The sequence below is a fragment of the Etheostoma spectabile genome, unplaced genomic scaffold (assembly GCF_008692095.1).
Source record: "Etheostoma spectabile isolate EspeVRDwgs_2016 unplaced genomic scaffold, UIUC_Espe_1.0 scaffold00001225, whole genome shotgun sequence".
In the NCBI taxonomy this organism is placed as follows: Eukaryota; Metazoa; Chordata; class Actinopteri; order Perciformes; family Percidae; genus Etheostoma; species Etheostoma spectabile.
In genome coordinates this window covers 12,304-36,831 of record NW_022602710.1, presented here as the reverse complement: position 1 = coordinate 36,831, position 24,528 = coordinate 12,304, and the positions used below count along the sequence as shown (strand labels likewise).

Below are 24,528 nucleotides of genomic sequence, written 5' to 3'. Positions count from 1 at the left end.
GGAAATTTCCTCGCTGCAGTCCTTGAAACCACAGACGGATGGAGGCGATCACATAGCCGTTGCTCCCTGGCAGAAGTGATGAATAAATCCAATATTGCAGACATGCCATTTGACATAAAAAAAATGTAGACAATTATTTAGTGTGACTTCAGTTCAAGGCAGTTATGGAAGTTTTAACCAGACTATTGTACTGACTACACAGACTCAAACTCAGTGACCCATGTTTCCCTGTGTAGGTCACTAGAGGTAGAGAGTGGGAGAGAATGAGAATGACTGAGGCAGAGAGGCAAACAAGGATGGTGTGGGAAAGAGAAAGAGAGAGAAGAGAGAGAGAGAGAGAGATTTTACTGCAAACAGGCCTGGGGATTTAATCACAGTAAAACATTGAACTCTTATTGGGGGTATCAAAACATTTTATGAGAGCAGCTGTGCCAAACTGTAGCACCACAACGTTCCAAGATAAATCAGCAGTAGTCCTCCAGATCACCTTATGTGTCTCATTTGAAACCCCAACTACTGAGCAACTGGCAAGAAACATTTTATCACATGTAAAGAATCAGTTACCATAGGACTTCATGAGTTAATGCTTAAAAGGGCTGTTAGGAACTTCCGGTTAGTGTTGATTCTAGCGCCTCCTTTGTGGTAGTGTTTTTAGCGCACCTGCTGTCGTGAAGTCTTTTCTTTATGGAGCTGTATCACCCACTGTATTACTGAGTTAGCATTACTGGGACGGGAGGTATTTACAATAACAGAGTATGTTCCTGATGCTTCATTGCGCATTTAAAATGTTGTATACAGTTGCTTAGCCAACTTTGATGTATGGTGAGCTAAACCGTGTGTCACTGTCACTGTTCCACGAGTCAAGCATTAGCTAGAGTTTGTTTTAGCAACTAACCTAATAATAGCTGAGATCTATATAGCTCATTTCATGAAAACCACGGATTCTATACACAATTACAGGGGAACAAAAAGAAAATAGTAGGAAAACACAAACACGGACTGAAAAGAAATAAAAACTGGGCGCTATATAAGGGGGGTGTTATTTCATGTAGGCTACTGACGTACAACCACACCTCACATTGTAAAGTATATTTATGAATGAAATGACATACTCGTCTAGGAGGAAGAGGGCCAAATCAGGGTCGGTTTGAATCATTTACAATCCAGTAATGAAAGCCTGATCGACTTGGGTTTTTGCCCGTCGCCTGTCACTTTTTTTTTTTTTCTGTGATGGCCCTGTATGTCTATAACAACAACAGATAACTTCTAAATACAATTAGGCCTACATGAAGAAATCTCCTTTTACTCGGCTGGATGCTGAAACACAGCCTTTTCCGGTAAAATCTGTGACCCGTCTGAATGTGTCACAGTAGAGCCGGTCTGCCTCTATAAATCATTTTCTGAAAAATAGGACCCAGGCAAAGGCATTAATAAAATGTAAAAATAGTGTTCACTATTAGTCTCGTTTGCTGTTGCAGGTCATTTATGATTATCCAATGTAAAATTAAACAGTTTAAGTTCCACATGACATGTCATAACATGTCATGTCTGTCCAGAAACAATGTTGTGGTTACAATGGATAATCCACAGATCTCACTGTGAACTTTTTCAATGGACTTTCTACCAAATAAATAGCCTGTTCATAGTGCGTTCTGGAGGTTACCCATGGTGGTGATACTTTATGGAAAGAGATGTTGTTGAATTCATTGCTGCATTTTTTTTTTTATGCTGTGAGCACAAAATGTAGGTGGTGACAGTGTCATAGACAGATATCTCAAAACCTAGGCACATAAAACCCCAAAATATCATGGCTATACCACTGGTGGAAAGAGAGAAAATCACTCTGACCCTTTAAATTGTAGCGTTTCAAACGCTACAATGTTAAATTCAGTACCATTACTTTTTAAAATGGTGGCATTGCTTCAAATGTCTGTGATTACGGCAAACCACATTTGAAATGGATACATGAATATTTCTAACACTAACCCGAAGCTTCCAAACATGCAAGGTTCCAGGGCCAAACTCAGATGGACAGATATGAAATGAGCAACAGATGGCTAGAATTGATGAGGAGAGGAGAACGACACTATCAAGAAGAGCCAATAGGCGTTCGGGCTGAATTCAGTCCTCTTGTCTCCATCATAATAAACCATTCATTTCACTAGTCAGAGGAGAGCACTCCTTAAAAACAAGAGCCAATATCTGCTCATCCCTGAGTGATTCACTGCAGATTAAGTATCCTTTTACACACACATGTAGACTGCGCAGATACAACTATAAGAGAGTCATCATTCAACTCTGCAGTTCCTGCAAGTGTATGGGCCATTTTTGCCATTTTCAGTGCATTGTTTGGGTTGCAAATTTACTCTTCTGGTTCAGTCTCACCACTCTCACCTGCATCGTTTCCAGCTGAAGCAGGCAGCTGTTTAAGTGAAAAGCTCTAATTAACCGGCTGTATGCTACCTAGAGTTAATGACTAGCTGGTGAACACAGTTGAGCATTTAGCAGCTAAAGAGCCAGATATATCTCCATTGGAGTTGGTGGAGATTGACAAAGCGATGCAAAGGACGTAACGGTTGGATTTAAATTCACCAAAAAGCCAGAAATAAGACTTTAAATGATTGCTAATGTTGCGTCATGCCTGCTGGGTGTGTAAACAGGCAACCGTTTGCTAACAGTTTTCCCATAACAACTTTATAAGGTGATATATGTTGTATTGTAGAAGTGAGAACTGGGTAAATGCCCTCACATTACATTACTGATGGGGAGTTGTGTCGGTTAGCCAGCATGCACAATACCAGCACCCCAAAAGAAAAACAGCTATATTGGATTCAGCCATTCATTTTATTATACAAACCTGCTGTGACATGGTAAAATGTCATCTTGTCATCCTGTGACATGTAACTATTACCCATAGTAAAAGCAACACACACAAACACTTACACTCACACATTGGCGTCCTACTATATAGGTTCACTCATTGTCGTACTCACTCCTGTATCGAGCCTATAGGGAATTATTCACTGAGCAAAGCCTGGTTCTCTGGAAGCTCACAGCAAAGACCGTTACCTAGCAACCATTGTGATTGTCTCATGCTCCAGGTATAACGTCCGCGAAGAAGGTAGCCCCATGTGAACCAAGCAGGCGCTGTGTTATTTGAAACCCTGTTAGTCTTATATTATTCAAGAAAACAGAGAGGAACAAAAGGATGCTGTAACTGTGTTTGTGCACTTAAGGCAAAGAAAAGCAGCAGCTGGTGAGCTTCAAGGTTTAAGAGAGAATATCAAGAGCTCAAGAGGTTTTCTCCCTAGTATCACATTGGCTAATAAATCCAGTGTCACTCTCTTGCGCCACACTTTCCCATTCTGTGATCCATGTTATAATAATCATACAGAACACCAATCAATCTTGTTTCTTACTGTAAGTAAGGCAACAATCTTGAAATATTCTATCTCAGTACCAGCCAGGAAATCCAGACGCAAATCCGAATGATGAAGGGTCTGGCACTGAGTTATGAAGTTGCCCATCTCGAGGTACGGCACCAAGCGTGCATTTGAAAATCTTACTGCACACAATTGTATAACACTACGACCAATCACAACAACCCACGGTGTGACATATCCTGAGCCCCATACGCTTGGCGACTGGCGGAGCTAACTGGTGAGTTAAACTGTCGTCATCTGTTGAGCTTGCCTCTGGCCCGCCTATCTCAGATACGCCGCTGTGACTGGTGAAGCTTGGCTACAAGGGCATAGTTAATGAGCAGTATTACTCGATGTCAGAGTAACTCGCTGAGCAACTTCAAATTGTTCTCTCGCGAGATCTCAGGGTGCAGTTTTACGTCATTGCACTGAAAAATTGCACAAAACTTTACGCAAGTATTGCTTTGCTCATGCCTGCATCGTTGAAAGATGAAAAAAATTAAAAAGGTGTCTTCTCAGTGTATTAGATGTGGCATGGCAGTATGTTCATTCAGGATAATCCTCTCAGACTTTACTACTTCACAAGCAGCCTAAAAAGTAAAAGGTTTTTAGGACAACCAGCTAAGTCTTCGTGATCTATCTGTGTGTAGGAGTAACTATTGTAACATTGAGATGAATGTGTTTCATTGCATCAAATGTTCATTGTACAGGAAGCTGTGTAAATGTGCATCATATCTCAGTACACAGCTTAGTCTTAAACACATACACACACACACACACACACACACACACACACACACACACACACACACACACACATACACACCCACCTCAAAATACATTTATTTACTTACAAACGGGAAAATGGCAAACAACCAATCAATTTGATATGCTTTCCTTCTCTCATTCTGTAATCATTACATTATAAATCATATTATTTTTTTTGTAAATATATCACTACATAGTGTATGAATGCATCTGCCTCTGGCCTTATATAGATTTCTTGTATTGTGACCACCACCATCTGTCAGCTACATTTTGGCAAGTGCAAAGATGTTTGATTCCCTGGGGGATTCTTTATCAGATGGCTCCAGGTATACTTCATCCAAGAGTCTGTTCAACGTTTTGGTGAAGTGGGCTCTAGACAGAGCACCTAGTGGCTTCCAGGAGAGAAAGAAAGGAAAAAGAGAGATATTTGAAGTGGTACTAACTGATGTTGTAGGGCCAAGGCCTGGGAAACAGTGCCATCTATTGATTGTGCTTCCTACCTGCTGCAACGCTGCATGGATAGCTCAATGATGATTTTTCCTCCAACGTCGCCTTCCAGGCAGCTAACCCTACCTTTAACCCTAACCGTAACCAGTGCAGCGCTGCCTGGAAGGAGATGTTGGGGGCAAAAAACACCAAACACAGCAGAGATGCATGTTTTTTGGGGTGTCAGCAAAGGTTTAACAGACACATTTCTTTCCCCAGCGATCATGTATTCTCTCTGTTATTCCACTCAGACGCATGGTTTTCTCAATATTCAGAAACTTGCTGCAAATACTGTAAAGCATAGCTGAACACTGTTGAATATTGATAAATACTGTGAGTCAATGTCAAGGCATATGCAAGCTACAAATGTCAGCAATGATTTACTTACATTTTTAATATTATTCGTTGTTTGTTTGAGGTTTGTTGTTATGAAGTTTGTTTTCTTACAATTTGTTATTTACAATTTTCTCACTTTGTATTTTGTGTCTTTGTGATGCCTTCGTAATCTAACAATTTTCCAACATGATATTCATGTAAATTGTATTCTCTGCAAGGAACGTTGGATCTATCCCATAAACCTATGTGACCGCGTTGTTGGGTTTCTGTAAATAACAACACAGAGTACGGTCTAGACATGCTCTTTATGAAAAGCGCACTGAGATAACTGTTGTGGATTTGGCGCTGTATAAATAAAATTGAATTGAATAATATCAAAATCTTCTATCAGGGTGATAGTGTGGATCCAGGAAAAAGTTGTTTTCAAGTCTTTTCTTTCTTTCACTATTTATTTACTACTAATATACGTTACTGTGTGTTACAATTTATCATTTCTAAACACTATATACACAATTAATACATTTGTAACACACTATAATGGAGTTGTATTCTGGTATAAGGACATGTTTAAGTGTTTATTATTGTACAGTATTTGTCAACAAGTATAACTCTTAAAGACATGTTCTTGTATTAATACAACTGTGTTTTACTATATTGTCATTCATGATTTGTTTGTAACATTTTAACTCTTGACTGCTTGTGAATGCTCTTTTGGCACTGGCAGTTAACTTAACATATTTATCTATTTTATCATGGTATAATGGCATGCAGTTATGGAAGGGAGAGGGGGAGGGGTTCTGTCTACATGTGGGTATACCAGATGTTGACTGTCCTGCTATGAATGATTTCTGTTAATGTTTTGTAATGATCTCACTGCACCATATTCCTAGCCTTGGTTGCATGGCAATAAACTATTGAATCTATGAATCTAAATACACCCGCTTCCATGTGGGCCCAAAGGAGGAGTTACAGTTGTTGGCAAATACATTCATAACCATCTACATGCTATGAATGCTTTCTTTTCTTTTTTACAATGAGCGTACAGCACCAAATTCCTAGCAACTCAGTGGCATGGGAATAAACTATTGAATCTATAAATCTGAATACGCCAGCTTCCATGTCTGGGTGCCCAAAGGAAAGTTATAGTTGTTGGCAAATACATTTATAATAGTGCTGTCAAACGATTAAAATATCTAATTGCAATTATTCGCATTATTGTCATAGTTAACTCGTAATTAATCACAATTAATCACACATTTGTATCTATTCTAAATGTCCCCTGTTTTTTTTTGTCTCAGTATTTTTTGCTATTATCAACATGGAAAAGTGGATCAGCTTGCTTTGTGCAAATGTTTTTTATATTGAAAACAACATTGGAATATAGCCTACTGTAGTGTTCAATTTCTAGGGCTGGGTACCGAACTTCGGTTTTTTTATGGTACCGACCGAAATGTTTCGGTTTTACACAGTATAAAATTATGCCTCGTCTTTCGGTGCCAAGTTTCGGTGATTGGCTGTAACGTTAAACGTGATTGCGTCACCCAGGAAAAATACATACGTGGTTACGCCAACAGACGGGGTTCACGTGTATCTGTTGTGAAGTGGTTGCGAGCATCGTTGTACCGCTTAAAAATGCCATCTAGATCAAAAGTGTGGCTTCACTTTATTAAGATTGATGCCAACAGTGCGAAATGCAATATATGCAAAAAAGACATTGTTGCTAAGGCTGGCAACACGACTAATTTGATGAAGCACCTGATGTGCACGGGATCAATTTAAGAGCGGAAAGTTGCACAGTGTTTGACTGCAAGAAGAGCGGACCGCAGCCAGCGCAGCCTGCGCAGTCCTCCTCCTCTCAGCCGCCCGTGGGCAATGCAAAACCAGAGCCGACTCCGAGTGATTCAAAATATCACTCCGCCTCATCAAAGAGTACCGAGGACGGCACTGTGTCTGGGATTTCAACAGGCTAGTTTATGTTTATTAGCGTTACTGCAACTTAACACGTGCATCGTGCTGAGTTAGCGTGTAGCCTTATTTTATTGCTGCGTAGCTAGCTAAATCAAAAGCTAACATTTACAGACAATACTTTGTCCATGTTTGTAAAAATATGCTTATCCATTGGGTCAGCTGGTTAAACAGCTAACCTTATCTTCACTGTTATTTTTATATTCTCCTCACAGTGGCCTCTGACTCTGATGTGTGTGATTTTCTTTTTCTCAGAATTGATATTATAAAACTAGTATTGAAAAAGGTATCGTTCAGGAACCGATATCGAAGTAAAGGTATCGGTATTGGTACCGGTATCGAAAATTTTTGATTGATACCCAGCCCTATCAATTTCACACATAACCTTCTCACTTGGAGCAAATAATCTCTCACACAATGTAACACTGTCCATCAATAAAAGGGTGAAAACATACTTTGACGAGGGGGCGGAGAGATCACATCAGTTGTGTGCTTGGCCATCAAGCGGTATTTCAGACTGGACTGCTGCAATGATAGCTCAGTTCACAATGACAAACACACAGATCACTTTGGTCTTGTCAAGGGAACCATTTGGCAACTTTTAAAAAGTAAACTTTCCATCCAGAATCTTATTGGCATCCATTTAGGCGTTTTGCGCTCGCCATCCACTCAAAACGTAACTTTAGTTGGCCAGTCCAGAAAGTGGTATCTAAGTCTACAACAGAACTGTTTCCAAAAGACCTGGACCATGACTGACCATAACTGACCCCTAATCAGATCACAAGTCTCTAATCTTCATAAACCTATTAACCCAAGGCCTCAAATCTGTTAAATTACACTCAACAATTCAATCATTTTGGAATTAACAAGGCTTTAATGAATAAAAAGTACAAACTGTTACATGATGGAGGGAGAATCATTTTAGCAGGTCAGATATTCTCTTTAAAAAACACCAGAAAATGTCTGATCAAAGAGCACTCACACCACTCAGAGATGGGATCTCATAATTATAACTGTGATGATTCATGCTTCAAAATCTACAACTGTATCATGAGGTTTACAGGCAGCCTTTCAGTCCGACAGCTACATTTTCAACAGCGGACACCCTCATATGGGAGCATGAATTTAGAGCTCTGACATCACAGTGGTCTGTAGGAGTTTGTGACAAGATTAGATCAGAGTGGACTTATTCACCAGCACGGTGATTGATATTCACAGTGAAAGACAACCGTCAATGCCCAACTGCTCACAATGCTAATTTCTGACACATCTCTGTGAATTTGATGCCAGATCTGTGGTGACATGCAGTGACCAGTGTAACTGTGCATCATAGTTCACATTGGATAATCGTTATGTAGAAGGTGGTAATAGCGCAGTTTAGACTTGAGTCATCGGCACAGAAAGACACAGTGCTTTCTACAGAGATAGTTAAATATACTATTTATAGTTTATATTTCTGTTTTGTGAATCCTTTAACTTCTGAAACACATCATCACCTTCAAAATCCCTTTTTTCTTACCTTTATGACAATGCATTTTTAAGATAATCCAGTGGGGTTTTAAAAGGTTTATTTTGCTTAAGAAATAATAGAAGGTTGTCAACTGCATTAAGGAACATTTAATCTTCCATTTATCTGAATAAGATTCAAATTATCAAATGATTTTCACTGGGCAACACTGCTTCATAAATCACTTAGAAACTTTTACTATAAACAATTTTGGGGTTGCCAAGTTTGCTGGTGTTCAGCTTCCCGCCTGACACTTGCTTTGTCTTTTTAGCTCTTTTATTCATCACTTAGGTGGATTGTAAAAAAAAAAAAAAAAGAAAAAAAAAGAGAGAAACAAAAAAGGCAAAGTGCTGCAAATGCGGAAGTGTCTTAAACCTGCATTCTATCTGAATTCCAGCAAGGGGCGACACGTGCGATTGCAAAAGGAGGTCTGTTTCTGTAGAAGTCTGTGAGAAAGGTCTCGTTGATTTTAAAATCGGCGATACGGCAGAGTGTGTTTTAGGGCGTGGCTATGAGGTGATGAAAGTGTGTAACGTAACGTAAAGTGTAGCCCCTCCCTCACTCCTCTCTCTCATCCAAAATCGTCACATCCACAACCATACGACTCATAGCAGATCTCCACACATGCTGTCATTTCATTTTACAGTCAATGCTTATGATATTGCTAATTTGTAAAGCACCAAACTCCTTAGTTACTACCTATATATGCCTTATTATTTTCTCATCTTTTTTTCCAATGTTTTGCATTAAAGGACAACAAATGCCCCCCTACCTACCCATACCTTAGTGACAGCATGTGTACTATACTTTTGATGGGTTGGTACATGCTGCTTCTCAGAATGATGAGGCCACAGGGAGAGGGGTTTCTCTGGGGAGGAGCAGGACGACTTGGATGAGATCAGGCCCAAGCAATGCCTCGCTCTGACATGTGTCAGCCTCGATTTCTTTTGACTGTTCAATTCAATGACTGCTCCAAGTGTAATCTACCAGTACTGGCTCTGACAGATTAACAGTGCTGTTAATGTCTAGACGTTTTTCTTTGCCTCCAGATTATGTTATTGATCGGCGATGTGTCTTTCTGCCGTCGGGACCATCTCAATAAGAGAGTTGTGTTTCATGTCAGGTCAAGGCCAAAAGGTGTTGTGACACATAAGAGCAATGTGGTGGTTTGAAGTTTGGTGTTTTGATAGGATTTTGCGTGCGTGATTATACACAGAAACATGTGCAACACACGCCTTGATGTCTCGTTAAATGAATTCATCATTCATTTAAATTCATTAAGCTCTCTCTCTTGCCTGCAGTCTGCTCATTGCTCAATGCAGCCTTGACCATTCTCCATTCTGGTCTTTCCCCTGATGACAGAGAGATTATTTTTCCTCTCCAGTTATTCCCCACCTCCCTTTGGAGTCTAAAAACTCATCTCTTTATGAAATACTGTACATCATGTCATCCTCACCTCACTGAATCATTTCCCCTTTCTCCACACTCTATCGTCTTCCTCTTGCACACTTCAATTTGATCTTTAAAAGGAAATCCCTTGCTGTTATTTTTATTTCTAGCCCCATTGCTTCTCTCCCATGTATATTAATATGAGGTTACCATAAGGGAATATGGATCTGAATCAAGGACTCCATGTCAATGGTAATGAAGGTGATGTAGGGTTCGGTGCTCATTATATTGATGCATCTCTTTAAAGTCAATCTTAACAAGTTGGCTAGAGAACCAAGAAATGTGCACATCTCTTTACTCAAAATATGAACAATGTTTTATAAGATACATAAAAAACAAAAGTTGGGGCAACCTCTAGCTCACACAGTAAGAGCATGCCTTTGCAGAAACCTGGGTTCAGATCCAACGTGCGGCCCTTTGATGCGTGTCATCCCCCATCTCTTTCCCACCTTTCCTGTCTATCCACTATCGCTATCTAATAAAGGGAAAAAATGTCCCAAAATTAAAAAATAGAAAATAGATGAAAATCACCCAATTTCAAGTGAGCCGTGTACTGTATCTGCAGTTATAAATAGGTGTAAGAGCCCCTTCTAGTGGTCAGACATGAATAGTGGCGTTTAAAAGTACTACTATGATCATGTAATATTGTAATATAGTACTTTGCCATGTCTGTTTTATTCAAATATCAAATCTGAAGATTTTATGAATGATTTAATCAGGTGCCAGTAACAACTGGGTTTCTAACCAATGTCTTGCTTCACTGATGTAACGTATCACACCTTGAGGGACTGTACATGAATGCTGTACAGTGTTCTTTGAAATAAAGTGTAGACACAAATGATACATTCTAACTATAGTTTAATTTTGAATGTGGTGTGTTAAAACAAAACACACACACACCAGCATACTGTACGAGATATTTAAGTTTGATAACCACATCAATTACTTTTAATATGACAAAGAAAACCACAAAGACTTAACTCACATATTTCAACTATAACCCGAGGAGACTGAGACATTTCCTGAAGCTATTTCACTGCAGACTTGACTGCATGGCTGGTTTTAAAAATCCCCCCAATATAAATTGTAGTTTTGTTCCTCCCCAGCAGCCTAATTCTGCCACAACTACTGAATGCTACACAATAACAGTTATAGTCAATACAGTAAATCAATCCTATTCCAATTTTTACAAGTTTCTAACACAACAAAATATGGGAATGGAATGGCAGATTATTACTATCACTATATAACTAAATAACTACTGTAGGGATACTGCCCACTAACAGTACAGCATCATGCTAGCCGACCTGGCAGCAATGCTGGCTACTCTACCTTTAACAGAAAGTGAGAGAACTGGGTCATTGTGGGAAAACATAGTCCCTCAGAGTCACTGCTGCCAAATGGTGTAAAACCTAAAGTGACCTGCTGTAATTCAATTTGTCTGGAAGGAGTGCTAGTTTCCTTTCATAAGGTTTCTAACCAAGCTGTGGCTGGCCCACATTGTCTGGCACCTGTATTGCCCTTGTCTTTGATCATGTTGCGGCTCATGAATCCCTGCTGTGTGCTTTTTTTTCTTTTTTCTTTTTTTTTGTTGTTGCTGCAGGCAAACTACCTGTAAATAAGAAAGGTAGAAAACGTAGCCTGGTTGGTCATTTATGTTCTTGAGAATTCTTAACGTTCCTATGCCAGGAGGCTTCCTTGATGGTTACTGTGGTAGTGTGTGAATCTCATTTGTATTATCCTCATAAAAGTTGCTAGGGTCATGGCTGACGATGATTCATTTATGTCCACTTAATAGTTTTGACATCTAGATACTGTAGGTATTTTTTATTACAATTTTTCCACTGTAACCTCTGATGAATCATGGATATTGGAAGACATTATGGTTCTACATTAACAGAGGTCATCAAACTTTCAAAATTATGACAAACATGGGCCAAAAATTGTTGTCTGACAGACGAAAAATGTGATTTTGCTTGTTTCAATTGCATTTCATGCTTTGATGATTTGGAGATATTTGTTTTCCTCTTATACATATATATTACACAGGAGTCAAATTTGCCTTTGTTTTTTTTTCCTGGTACATGTACATGCTACTAATTGGCTTTAGTCATGTGGGTCATTCTGCCCCCCTCTGAGAATCACCACTCTATTATACTGAAGGGGTTTCCATGCCCCTGTGATCCTGGGACTTGGGTTGTCAGAGGCAAAAGCTCCTTGTGGGGTTTCAGAAGGGAAATCGGTCCCTGGGTTAGGCAAACCGGGTCCCCCTTACAGTGCCAGGCATAGACAGACGAAGGTGGGATGTTACTGCTTGTACTGCGCTTAGGGATTTCAGCACTCATGTGGGTGACGAGTTGACGAAGAAACTGGGAATAGAATAATTGTGAGGAATGGCCTGATTGGAACATGAGTATTGTTCAATTATAGGACTTCTATGCTGGACATGAGCATTGGTATAAAAAATAAGGTTTGTTATAATTTTAACCTAAAACCCTAAACTTTATTTTTGCATTATACGATCTGCAGCCATAGCTGACAACTGCTCACCACCTGGTGAATAAATTGCTGGATTAATTCAACTATGTGGCGAGGATGAACTGGGGACATCTGGCTATGGCCACTGTCTTCATCTACCCCATCCACAGGAATTTCCCCTTCATCCCAGTACTGGTTGTTGCTCTGAAAGTCATTGGTGCCAGCAGTAATCCGAAATCCCACCAGTTAGCTCCAGATGATTGACTGTTTTTATATAGTGCTTTTACATAGTACAAGAACCATTCACACACATTCACTGTGGCCGTACAAAGTGCCGCCTGCTCACCATATGAATACTCGTACACATTTATATTACGATGGCACAGGGCGTAGATTGGGATTTGGTCTTGCTCAAGGACACTTTGACATGGGACTGCAGGGCCAGGAATCATCCTGACAACCTTCCAATTGGTAGGCAATCGCTCTACGACTGAGCCACAGCCGCCAAGGCAAAGAGAAACAGGCGTATCACCTAAGCCTTATACCAGGGTTCAGGGAAGGAGGCTGTCCAGAATCAGGACCAATGCTGTTTGCCCCTTCAATCTATATGTGTTTTTTAGGACTTTGGTTTGGTAAAAGTTAAGTAAAATACTTGAACTGTTGCTTGTTGCATCTTCATAAACTTTATAATTATGAATCTTATAAAAAGAAGAATATATTAACAACCTACGTTTTAATATATTGTATTTATTGTTTTATATATTATATAATGACCAGCTGTCACTATTTCAGTATTGCTCTGCCACTAAAATGAGTGACCGGGATAAAGCTTTGCATTGATTCTGTATCTCTACGCTGTCATATAATTATCTGGACTTTTTTAAACAAAGATTTGTTCATGTGAACAATCAAGTTAAATCGTCACTTTTTAGTTGCAAATGTTCACACATCCTCCTAATCATTTTGTATTCAATAAGAAATCTGTGTTTCTACTAGTTGAAGCAAAATATAGAATTCCCCATCCCCCCTCATTTAGTGTTCATTGTTGAACACTAGAGGGGGGTGGAGTATCTTCTTTTTCTCCTTCATCTTCCGCAGATCTGACAGAAATTACTTTGACCTTGATCTCATTTAAACAAAACAACTATTTATGGACATAGATGCTAATTAGTGTACTTATCTACCTATTTATAAGTTATTATTACGTTATTTTACAAAAACACAGTATTATTACAATAATTTTACGGCATTTTTTTTACGGCTCTTTTAGTGACCGCAACACATTTTGGGGTATTTTTAAGCCTTTATTTACAGAGGACAACTGAAGACATAAAAGGGGAAAGAGAGGGGGGACGACATGGAGAGACAAAGGGCCACAGGTTGGAGTCTAACATGTGGCTGCTGCAGCGAGGAGTAAACCTCCCCTCACCTGGCCAGAAAACCTGACGTAGCACTCTTTTGTCTTATTTTCACTTTAAATATCTTTGTACAAACTTGGGGTTGAAAATGTGCCCTGCAGATCTGTCTGAGATGCCTGTGGGTGTGTTAGCAATCATGCAGCACTGACCTCGTTTCAACTGTTGCCTTTCCACTTTCTTGACCTTTGACCCCAAAGCCAAATCCTCATCATTATAGACACATTCAATTGAAATTGTGTGCAAGTTGTGGCACCTGGTGCCTGCCATGAAGATAACACACACACACACACACACACACACACACACACACACACACACAGACACACACACACACACACACACACACAAACACACACTCGTACAAACGCATGCTGTCTGTTAGTGGGTTTAGAGACAAATTGTTTTCGTTTTGTTTAAATCTCCCTTTTGATCTATTTTCTGTCAAAATATGGTCTTTTTTGTGAGTCATAATAACAGTCATTCTGGATGAGTAGAGCAGACTTAATGTAGACTTGTTTTATCGTGTATTTTGGATTTTCCTTTGCTAATATAAATCGTAAAATGCAAAGATTACAGACATATGTTTACATTTTAAGACACAAGCGACAATTTAATTAGATTTAGACTAATGTTAAGTACCAGAGCCTAAACATTGTACTTTCATTTCCCAAACCGATTAGCCTGCAGTGTATTCATAAGGCGAGTGATCTCGGCCTGAAACCAGCGGAGCTTTGAAACTGATCACATGCTTTGCATTGTTTCCTTAAGAGTGGATTGTTTTGCTAAGTGATTTTCATACAAATGCCTGAGGAGCATTATTCCACAAATCCCTCATAAACTGCATTATAAACAGTCAGAGAAGGCTTAAGTCTTATCACCAACCTTTTAATTTAGAAAGGGGGATGAGGGATTTTCTGCTTTGTCATTCTGTACAGGATTTCCCTCTGCCGGGGGAAGAGTATTTCCTATTTGCTTTCTGCTCAGTGACTTCCTCCCACAAAGGCTGCTCAAACAATACATCCAACACAGCTGGCTTTCAATTTGAAGAATTCCTAAGATGTTGCTCATTGGTGGTATTTATACAGATTTGACTAAAATAAGCAAAGGAAAAAAATTATGAATGCATTGGACAATAGACAGACAAGTTCACTTACCGGTACATTATTTTTCTGTTCACTCAAAAAAAAAAAAAAAAAAAAACATGATCTGTGATTAATTCAATTCAATTCAATTTTATTTATAGTATCAATTCATAACAAGAGTTATCTCAAGACACTTTACAGATAGACCACACTTTAGAATTTACAAGGACCCAACAGTTCTAACAGTTTCCTCCAGAGCAAGCAACAGTGCGACAGTGGCGAGGAAAAACTTCCTTTTAGGCAGAAACCTCGGTCAGACCCAGGTGTTTAAGTGTTAAGTGTTTGTAATGTGATTTTTCTAACTAACACAAGACATTTAATAAAAAGTTACTGTTTGCTGGTTTGTTTACATCAGTCATGTTTGTAAAAGCAGGATAAAAGTGGCTTGTATTTTAAATTAAATGATGGTTTTTCATTTATGGGGGAACTCTTCTAATGTGACTTCACTTATACATTTTATGGTCAAAAAGTTACCAATTGGTCTTGAAAAACGGCCTTGTCCCTCATGACGTGACAAAGATAGGTTTATTAGTTTCTGTTATGCTGGCTTCAGGAATTAGGCTACTGTAGTTAAAAAGTGGGTTAACTCATCTCCAGTCTGCCTGTTGGCTGTTTGCCCTGCTTTTTGACAAGCTGCAGTGACTGTGTGGCTCAGTTCCGTCCTGTACTCTGCCAGGTGGTGATGCAGGTATGTAAGAACCTGCCAGGGAATGGTGATGAGGTTCAGCCAGGTGGTGAGTAAAACTGGCTTTGCCCTGTACAGTATAATCCAGGCTCACAATTTGGCAGACACAGAAAGCACAGCTTAGTATTTTCTGCCGTCTGCAACACAGCCATACTGTATTCATGTCTGATTCAAACATAACTGTCTACGGATGGAAACAGTATGTATCTTTCTATGGGTATGCTATATGAACATACTTAATGTGATTATTTATATTATATTATTATTTATCAAGCTTGAGTGCAATTCATATTTGTCTTACTAGCTGACTGTTCAAACACGGTAATTTTTAGTATCCTTTTGGGTATAACCCTTTCAAATTTTGCAGTTATGTAACCTAATGATGCAATTTATATTTGGTATTTCTCCAAATGGGTTTCAGTGAGACAATTCTGTCACGAACAGTTGGTTATTTAGTTGAACATGTTGTTATAGCAACCCCTACTGGCACAGTTACATACCAGCGGCAGTTTAACTGACCATTTTGTACATAGATGTCAGATTCTTGTCCAAATTAATATTGACATATTTCATCTACTCCCCAAATGCCCCTGCTGGAGCATATGTAGTAAGTCTTATTACTACTACTACTACTACTACTACTACTACTACTACTACTACTATACAGCTGTTTTGTGATTTAGGCCAATGCTGCTAACCATAGACTGCTAAACAAACTAGACATTTTAACTAAACTAGAAAGTTGTCTAAGGCTTATAATGCGTTGCTAGCACAACACTACTTACAAGATTACAGGCTGTTTTCTACTTTCATTTGGTGCCTAATGATAACTTTTTCTCCCTGGCATGATGGACAATGAAGCTAAATGTGTAACTAGTCTATACTATTGTGAATCTGTCCTTGGAACTTCTTTTGACCAGACCTTTGGTCTATCTTTTGTGTATAGTAGTAAGTCATCTCAATTTTTTCTGATTATGTCATCAATGATTTTTATCTTATAGCTTCTGTTTTAGTTGTTTTTAGTAAAACCCTCAAAGACAACTTGTTGATTTCAACCATAGGGATATGAACAAATATTCGCTATATTTTCTTTGACATATTACCAGAGGCAGTTGAAAATAGAAAACATTTGATATAATATAGGCACTATACATAAAGTAATGACACATCTTTTTCATGCCGCTTTTGACACATAATTAATTGCCAAATGCATGAATGCAAATCAAATACCCCTAACGTTAGCCTAGTATAATATTTCTGTAGCAAATTATAGTTTACCTGTGTTGTTGTTTCTAACTTCTGTATTCTCACCCACAATGTACAAACTCTACCTGACAATGTATGTGTATCCAAGAAAAACTTTCTCTGGTAGGGTATTACTAACACAATTTAGGTCATCGAGGATGAGTATGTAGACTTCATTGTTTCCAGGTCGTGAATTTATTAGCGGAACAATAGAGAGCATTAGGACCCTGAGGCGGGGAGGGCTTCCCCCACTCTCAACATCCATTGATTTAACAGTTTGCGCGACCGACCAGTCAGAGGAAGGGTGTGAGGTGGAGAAGGAGGGGACTTGCGGTGTTTGGTGCTGCGTGCCTAAGTTTTGTAAAATTGCTTCGTTGTTTGAAAGCCAAACGAGAGGTCCACTGCAATGTCTGTCAAACACAGCTGCTCCTTATTCGACACGTTTTCAACCGGATAAACCCGCGTTTGGATTATTTCTCTTGCTTTAATAGTGTAGGTAAAGAAATCAATTCATCGGATCAGTCAGGGCGGGATTGATTTTCTCTTTATTTCTCGACTTGTTTCTTATTTTAGGAGTGCCGTGTTTGAGCGTTGGACTTGTCACGAGCAACCGGTGCCGCAACACAGAGTAGGCTACCAGATCGCAGACTGGAGACTCACACGTGCATCCTTCCTCCGGCTGCAGGCGCATCGATCCTTAAGCACTCTGGATAAAAGTTGTATTTGTTCTGTTTGGGAGTTCGTTTTAATCAGGCAGGAAAAGAGCCATATAACATGTCGCTCAGCAGAAGTATTGAATTTGAACACTTTGAGGAACGAGAGAAGCCTCACCGGACACCGAGGGCCAATTCGGGCTCCGGATCCCAGTCAGGCTCCAGAGGCAACGGTCTGGTCCCCAGTCCGGCGCACAGCGCGCACTGTAGTTTCTACCGCACACGCACTCTCCAGTCCCTTACGTCCGAGAAAAAAGCCAGAAAGGTGCGATTTTATCGCAACGGAGATCGATATTTTAAAGGTTTGGTGTATGCTGTGTCTAACGACCGGTTCAGGTCTCTGGATGCTCTGCTCATGGAGCTCACAAGGTCCCTGTCGGACAATGTCAACCTTCCCCAAGGAGTCCGGACGTTATATGCCTTGGATGGAGGCAGGAGAATCACCAGCCTGGATGAGTTAGTGGAGGGTAAGGGTTATCATGGCTGTAGCAACCCACTCATGTGTCCATATATCATGAACCATGCTCAATACTTGATTAAATTGATTGAATGTATTGACTGATTCATCAATCATAAATTGATGAATCAATTTAATTTTATAAAAGCTAGGTTCTGCCTTGAGTATTGGCAAATGGCCCATGTAAATATACACTGATGTAGCCTCAGGCAAGTTAAGTTATAGTTTAAAAGGTCACTCAAAGCATATTCACAGTTTTAAGAGTTGGAATCTCATGCCTCATGATGCTGTCTACTTTGTGTGTTTAATATCTATGTTGCTAATCAGGGAAGTTATCTCCTCAAGACAAAATGTCTCTTTGACATCATTGCACCTTTGTGCAGAGATCTACTGCACTTAATACTATCAAATTATCTTTGAAGGAAATTACAGTAGGCCTATAATGGATGCAATGTAGAGCCTCCATTGCATCATTGACATAACTGTTCTGACATGTTTGACCCAGTGCCTTGCATGCAGAAAAGACTTCCTCAGTGCACCTTTAGTTCTGCATTGGCTGCTGCTAATGTGAATCAGTGCCCATTGATCTCAGCTGGACGCTTTCACTCTCTCCCCTCTTTAGGATCTATTTGTGATGAGCTGAGTTTGTGTGGGCTCGAAAGTGCCCTGTGCAGCTCTAGTGCAATTCTGCCTGGGACTAAATGTGGGATGAATGTGTATGTTGTTGTATTGGCTGTTAAAGCCTAAATTGATCCCACCCTTGGGGTTTAAAGGATGGTTTCCCTCCCCCATCCAGTATCTATTCATTGCTTGCAGTGCTGGGGTTTTAAATAATTGTGTTGAATACTGGAAATGTGATTTTAAAAATTTGGAAACTATGATAAAGTCATCATTTAATTTTAAACGTAATTGCCACTAGTGAAGGTCTAACGCAGTCACAGACATATGCTCAATTTAGTCAGTCAGTTTAGTTTTGGTAAGGACTTGGAGGACTAAGTGCATTAAGATTACAAGTTAACCATTCCTGCAGTTTTACCCTGCAGGGACAGTGACCACTCAGTAATAGGTTAATCTTCATGATCAGTCGTGGTGTGTGTCTGTCTGCACTGTGACCTGCCTGCAATCCTCTTTTAACATGAGAGGTTACGGCTGTGCCACACACACTTAGGATCCTCTGATCTCTTACTGCAGGTGTTATTCTCCTATACTGCTCTATTTTCATCTCACATCCTCCTAAAACTTTAGACTCTGTGCTACACCCATTTCTTAAGCCCCATCCCCTGAGTGAGCGGGAAAAATTTAGGCTAGTGCTTGATCTGAATTCCGAATCAGCACTAGTTAGCAATGTGAGCAAAAGTTTTGCTGCATTAGAGCATTCTGCCATTGCACTTCTGAACTTACCTGCACAGGACACTCTTGCCAAATGAGGATCCTGGTTCATGCATTCCAGACATCAGTTCTGACCAGAGTACTGATGCTTCACCAACTCATTTTGTCAGCAATTTCTTTGTCCAATCCCAAAAAGATCAATTTTAACTCCTAGTATTGGCTGGGAATGCAGATTAATAGTTTTTTTTTATCTGGGTTTTGTGATGTCTGCAGCTGATGCAGTGTTAATGTAATATCAAAGTTATTGTAATTACGCATTTTCGACCTGTGGTTTCAAGGCGTTTCAAATCCAAGTCATGGAAAATTGTGAAAGTGGGATGTCACACATCAGCCAGTTCATTCAAAGTACTGAAACCACATATAATGTATAAAGTGTTTTATTGTCAATGTACAATTAATTTACCCTCGCACTTCCAACTTTGGAATCACACAACCGTCTTGAGTTGTCCGATGACTTGAACTAATGCAAGTCATAAACATGTAATTTTTCCATCCCATATTACATGAACACAGCATGAAATTAACTGGTTCTCCTGAAGAACCCCGGTAGGGTTTTTTGCAGTTAGAAGTTGACAGAAGGGTGAATGAAATTTTCTTCATGGTGCTACAAGTATTGATAAATCTCCTTTTAAAACAATCAGCAACAATGTTCCAGTAAGATAATTCAATGACTTCACTGGGGACAGTTTTGCCATCTCCGACCTTGATTTCAACATGCTGCTGTGGATTATCCCTAATAACCGGGACATTGTTTCTGGAAAGTCACATTCATATTGAGTTTTAGAATTAGATTTTTTTCTAATACTGTGAGCACCTCAATTGAATTTTCATTCAATCCAATTGTATTGTGGTAGTGGCCAAAGTCTCAGAGGCAGATATCTAAAAACCTCAGCATTGATGACATGATGGGTAAGTGGGAAAGCTTTTCTTTTTATTTGGGTAGACTCAGACATTAGATGCACTGCAGGTGGGTCGTGCACCAGTGTCTTGTCCTTGTTTACTCACCCATCTAATGGACGGAGAGAGAGCAGATTACTGCACAGCTCAGCAGTCTGCCTTCATTGATTGAGGCCTGCTGGGGCTCTTTTGTGTGCAAACCCAATAAGCACCATTCACATGTGTGTCCCTTATGGCCGGATGGGATTACTGAGCCTACCAGTCAACTCACAGGGTTTTTCCATATTAGGGGAGGTAGTCGCGCCAAACCATTTCCTTTAACTTCTTCACAATAAAAGCATCCCCGTTCGGTTTACCAGTGGAAGGCTTTAATGTAAGGTTTGCTTTGCATTACCAGTAACTTAACTGAAAATACAAATGGGAACACCTGAGTGAAACAAGATTCATGTAGAAGCTATAAAAGTACAGAGAGCTAAACACAGAGACTGTTAAAATCCAAGCTTTTTCTCTAGTGTCCAGCACAGACACACATAAGTTCCACTGCTGAGGACACAGCTAAAGGGCCTACCAATCAGGGCCACACAGTCTGGCTCGGCGTGGCTAGCCCCTGCTGTGGGGCAGTAGTGGAAACGCATGTTATCAAATTTTGGCTTGGCACGGCTAAAGTGGACTTACCTGGGTCTATGGAAGAATTTTGTTGAACTGCTGTGCTAGTAGAAAACCACACTGGGAGCTAGCAGACACTGAACAGGGTTTAGAAAGAGCTTTGTAGTTTACTATGTGGATATGTGGGGGTACATAAAAGGCTGACATAGGGATTCTAGTTGGGACAATAGCAAGTGTGCAAGCCAAGGGATTTATTAGCAACAACTGGTTTGAAAAGGAAGAATTTATAAGGCTGAAGAATATTGGAAATGCTGTGTAATTAATAGCTTTGTTGAAAAAGAGTAAATATAAGGGCCTATCTAGGTAAAATAAATAAATAAATAAAAGAAAAGAAGATAAACATAACTTTCTCTAATGTAATACAGCCATTCAAGAGTGCTGCACTTTCATTAAGTTGGGGAAGTCACAGGAGACAGATTTAAAAAATAAAAAAAGCGACCCTCCATGCCTGGTAAAGTGTTCTGTATAAGCTTTATGTTATATTTGTTTAGTTTCCAAGTCTTTACTAACATTACCCTGATGAAACCATTGAAGTTATTTTTTCAGACTTTGATGAGCTCCCTCTAGAGCCACAGAAGACGTTATACAACTGTTTTTATAGGCTGTGTAGTACTCCTCGTGAGTCATGACTAGTAAATTGATCTTTATGTGTAAAATCGAGATTAGGCCTAACCCTGTGCTGAATGCAATCACTAATTGCCATTATGTTGCTGTTGTCTTTGCTTTTATATCAGTATTGTTGAAATAGAGCCTACAGGGCTAGCTGGCAATTGAATTATTTGGGCTCAGTTAAAACCAACTTCTATAATGAATAATAACATTATGAATAATAATATTATTATTATTGATTTCAATATCTGTGTTTAAAAAAAATGGTGTATGGCTCCAGGCTAAAACTGAGCTGCCTCATGAATATATGCTTGATGGACAGATGTTCCTCTGTGTTTTGGTAGTAATAGGCCTATACATTATGCTCTGTGTTCATTGGACATGATTAAAATGGCTTTCTTGGATAGAAGAACAAACATGACATGGACAAATTTGACATTTTTGGTATAAACTGTAATATGTGCGCCTAATGGAATGTCTGTCTAGGGAAACAAATAGTGTGCGGGCCATACTGGGCCAGTGCCATTGACTAGAGTGCTGAATATCAAGTCAGTAAAATAGAAGACTATGCATGCTGAGATTATCATTGTATCATGTGGCCACTTCATTGTTTTGGTGATGATATATTGCTTTAATATTAACGCTGTTTTATGATTCCCACTGCCATCGCTTGGGTTTTGGATTGGTGACAGATGTGAGACCACTGCAGTAAAAACTGCTGGACTGGTTAGACAGCTCTATTACGGCTGACCTCATCTGTTGTCCACATGAGGACGGCAGCCAGTGGCGGCTGGTTGGGGCTCCCCTCACACCGCCATGGGATGTTGCACCTGAGATCCCTTGACCTCAGGGAATAGACTTGTCACCAGTTACCATCTGAGGACTTTTTAGTATTCTGTCACTGTCCCACAGATGAGTGACAGCCCCAGTTATATTTTGTTTTAGTTCTGAGCCATAACTCAGTCCCCCCAGCTGTGGCCTAGCCTTTTAATTAGCCTTTGGTTAATTGCAAGCTTAATAAAGCCAGGTGTCGTGGGACGCATGTCTCATGGCCTTCTTTCACTGCAGCTCCATTTGTTTGTTTTTACACACATCAGATAACTAAAACTTCCCAGATTGGATTTGATACTGTCAGTAAAAATACGTGTTTACCAAAAGATACAGAACACAAAACAACAAGCTTTTTCAAGTTGTAGTACATTTACATTTCTAAAGGTATGTACGGGTATAGGATTATATGCATCTTATAAACTAGCATGTGTTTTGGCTCCCCTTCCTGCCTCCATACCATGCAGTTCTACTAATGACCCTGAGATGCAGACATACAGGTATGACACATTTTAAGAAGCAACACATTTTCAGTTTCTCAATTTGTGAGTGCTATTTTGTTCTTTGATAGCTTTGACGAGACACTGTATGATTTTTTTTTTTTCCTCTAGCCCTCTACATATCTTCACTGAAAAACAAAGAATATTTGCTAGACCAGAATTTACAGTATATTTAATATTAATTTTTTTTAAAGTTGATTCTGAGAGATGGCCATGTGTTTATGGACATTTAAATACTTGTAGCATGATGAACTTGAAGTATCTGTTTCTTTCCCTCTTACTCAGAGTGGAACAGAACAGCATTGAGTTTTTCTGACAATGCTCAGACTTCAAAACATTCACCAGACATTCTTGCTGTGGTTTTCATGTATCGGCCAAGCCCCTGTACTTGTCACATGACTTTGTTCTCCAGGGGAAACATTTGCGTGTTAACTGTAGGAAAGGAATGCTGGCAGATAAAACAAAGTGCATTGCTTTGGAGGAAGGCCAATGCAGCAGTTCAACAACTGAAAGGGAGAGAGGACAGTGCTACACTGGCCTGGCCTCTCAATGTGCCTTTTTGTTTCAACTGAGGAACGTTAACTATTTGTTGTTCCACGGGTTCTTCTAATGCCATGTGGACGCAGTATTTTATGATACATACCATACGTGTCAGGTGAATTCTTTTTTTTGTTTAACACATTTTATTGATTTTTTTAGTTTAAATCTTGGTTGTACAAAAGTGCAGTATAAGCTGTATAGCATAATAATATAGTAATAATCGAACCACACAACCACCTTACTTCCCACCCCACTCTCAGCGTGTCAGGTGAATTCTGATGTATTGCATGTTTATCCTGTGTGTGGTTTTCACAATATTTGATTTAATATTTTTTTAATATGTTTTAGATGGGGATATGGTTGGCAAGTGATAAATTCAACCAACTTGTTTCTTTCCTCAGGTGAGAGTTATGTGTGTGCCTCAAATGAGCCCTTCCGACGGGTGGACTACAACAAGAATGTCAACCCCAACTGGTCGGTGGGCTGCAAGACCGGCACATCACGTTCCCTCTCCTCTCTCATCACGCTGAAGAACGAGCTGCAGCGTGAGTCCAAGGACTTCATCAAACCCAAACTAGTCACAGTCATCCGCAACGGTGTCAAACCCCGCAAGGCAGTACGGATACTGCTCAATAAGAAGACAGCACACTCCTTCGACCAGGTGCTCACTGACATCACAGATGCAATCAAGTTGGACTCTGGTGCTGTGAGGAGATTGTACACTTTGGAGGGCAAGCAGGTGAGTCTGTTATGATTCATGTGTGTTGTAGTTTAAAGGATTGGATGACAATTGCAGCCCTGGTAATCACCCAGCAGACTCAAGCAAAACCAGCCAGTGAAATATCCATTAATACCCTCACTAAAATTACATAACATGACAGTTGGAGGGAGTTAGCTGTATTGTTTTCAGTAAAATGGGATTGTGTAATGTTTATACGATAACCAGATGGAACAGCTAGGCTGAGCTTTTTAGGCAAAGGTTTTATCTCCAAAAAACGCTGTGATTTATAGGCTTCAGCTGTGTCAGC

The 24,528-nt window shown here is 39.7% G+C and overlaps 1 protein-coding gene across 1 annotated transcript; it reads left to right on the top strand.

Moving 5' to 3' along the window:
* The first annotated feature begins 17,181 nt into the window (after window positions 1-17,181).
* LOC116674869 (serine/threonine-protein kinase DCLK2) lies at window positions 17,182-24,270 on the top strand. Its single transcript, XM_032507078.1, has 2 exons — window positions 17,182-18,081; window positions 23,902-24,270. The coding sequence occupies exons 1-2, from the start codon at window positions 17,676-17,678 to the stop codon at window positions 24,252-24,254; spliced, it is 759 nt and encodes a 252-aa protein (XP_032362969.1). The 5' UTR covers window positions 17,182-17,675; the 3' UTR covers window positions 24,255-24,270.
* Window positions 24,271-24,528: the final 258 nt, after the last annotated feature.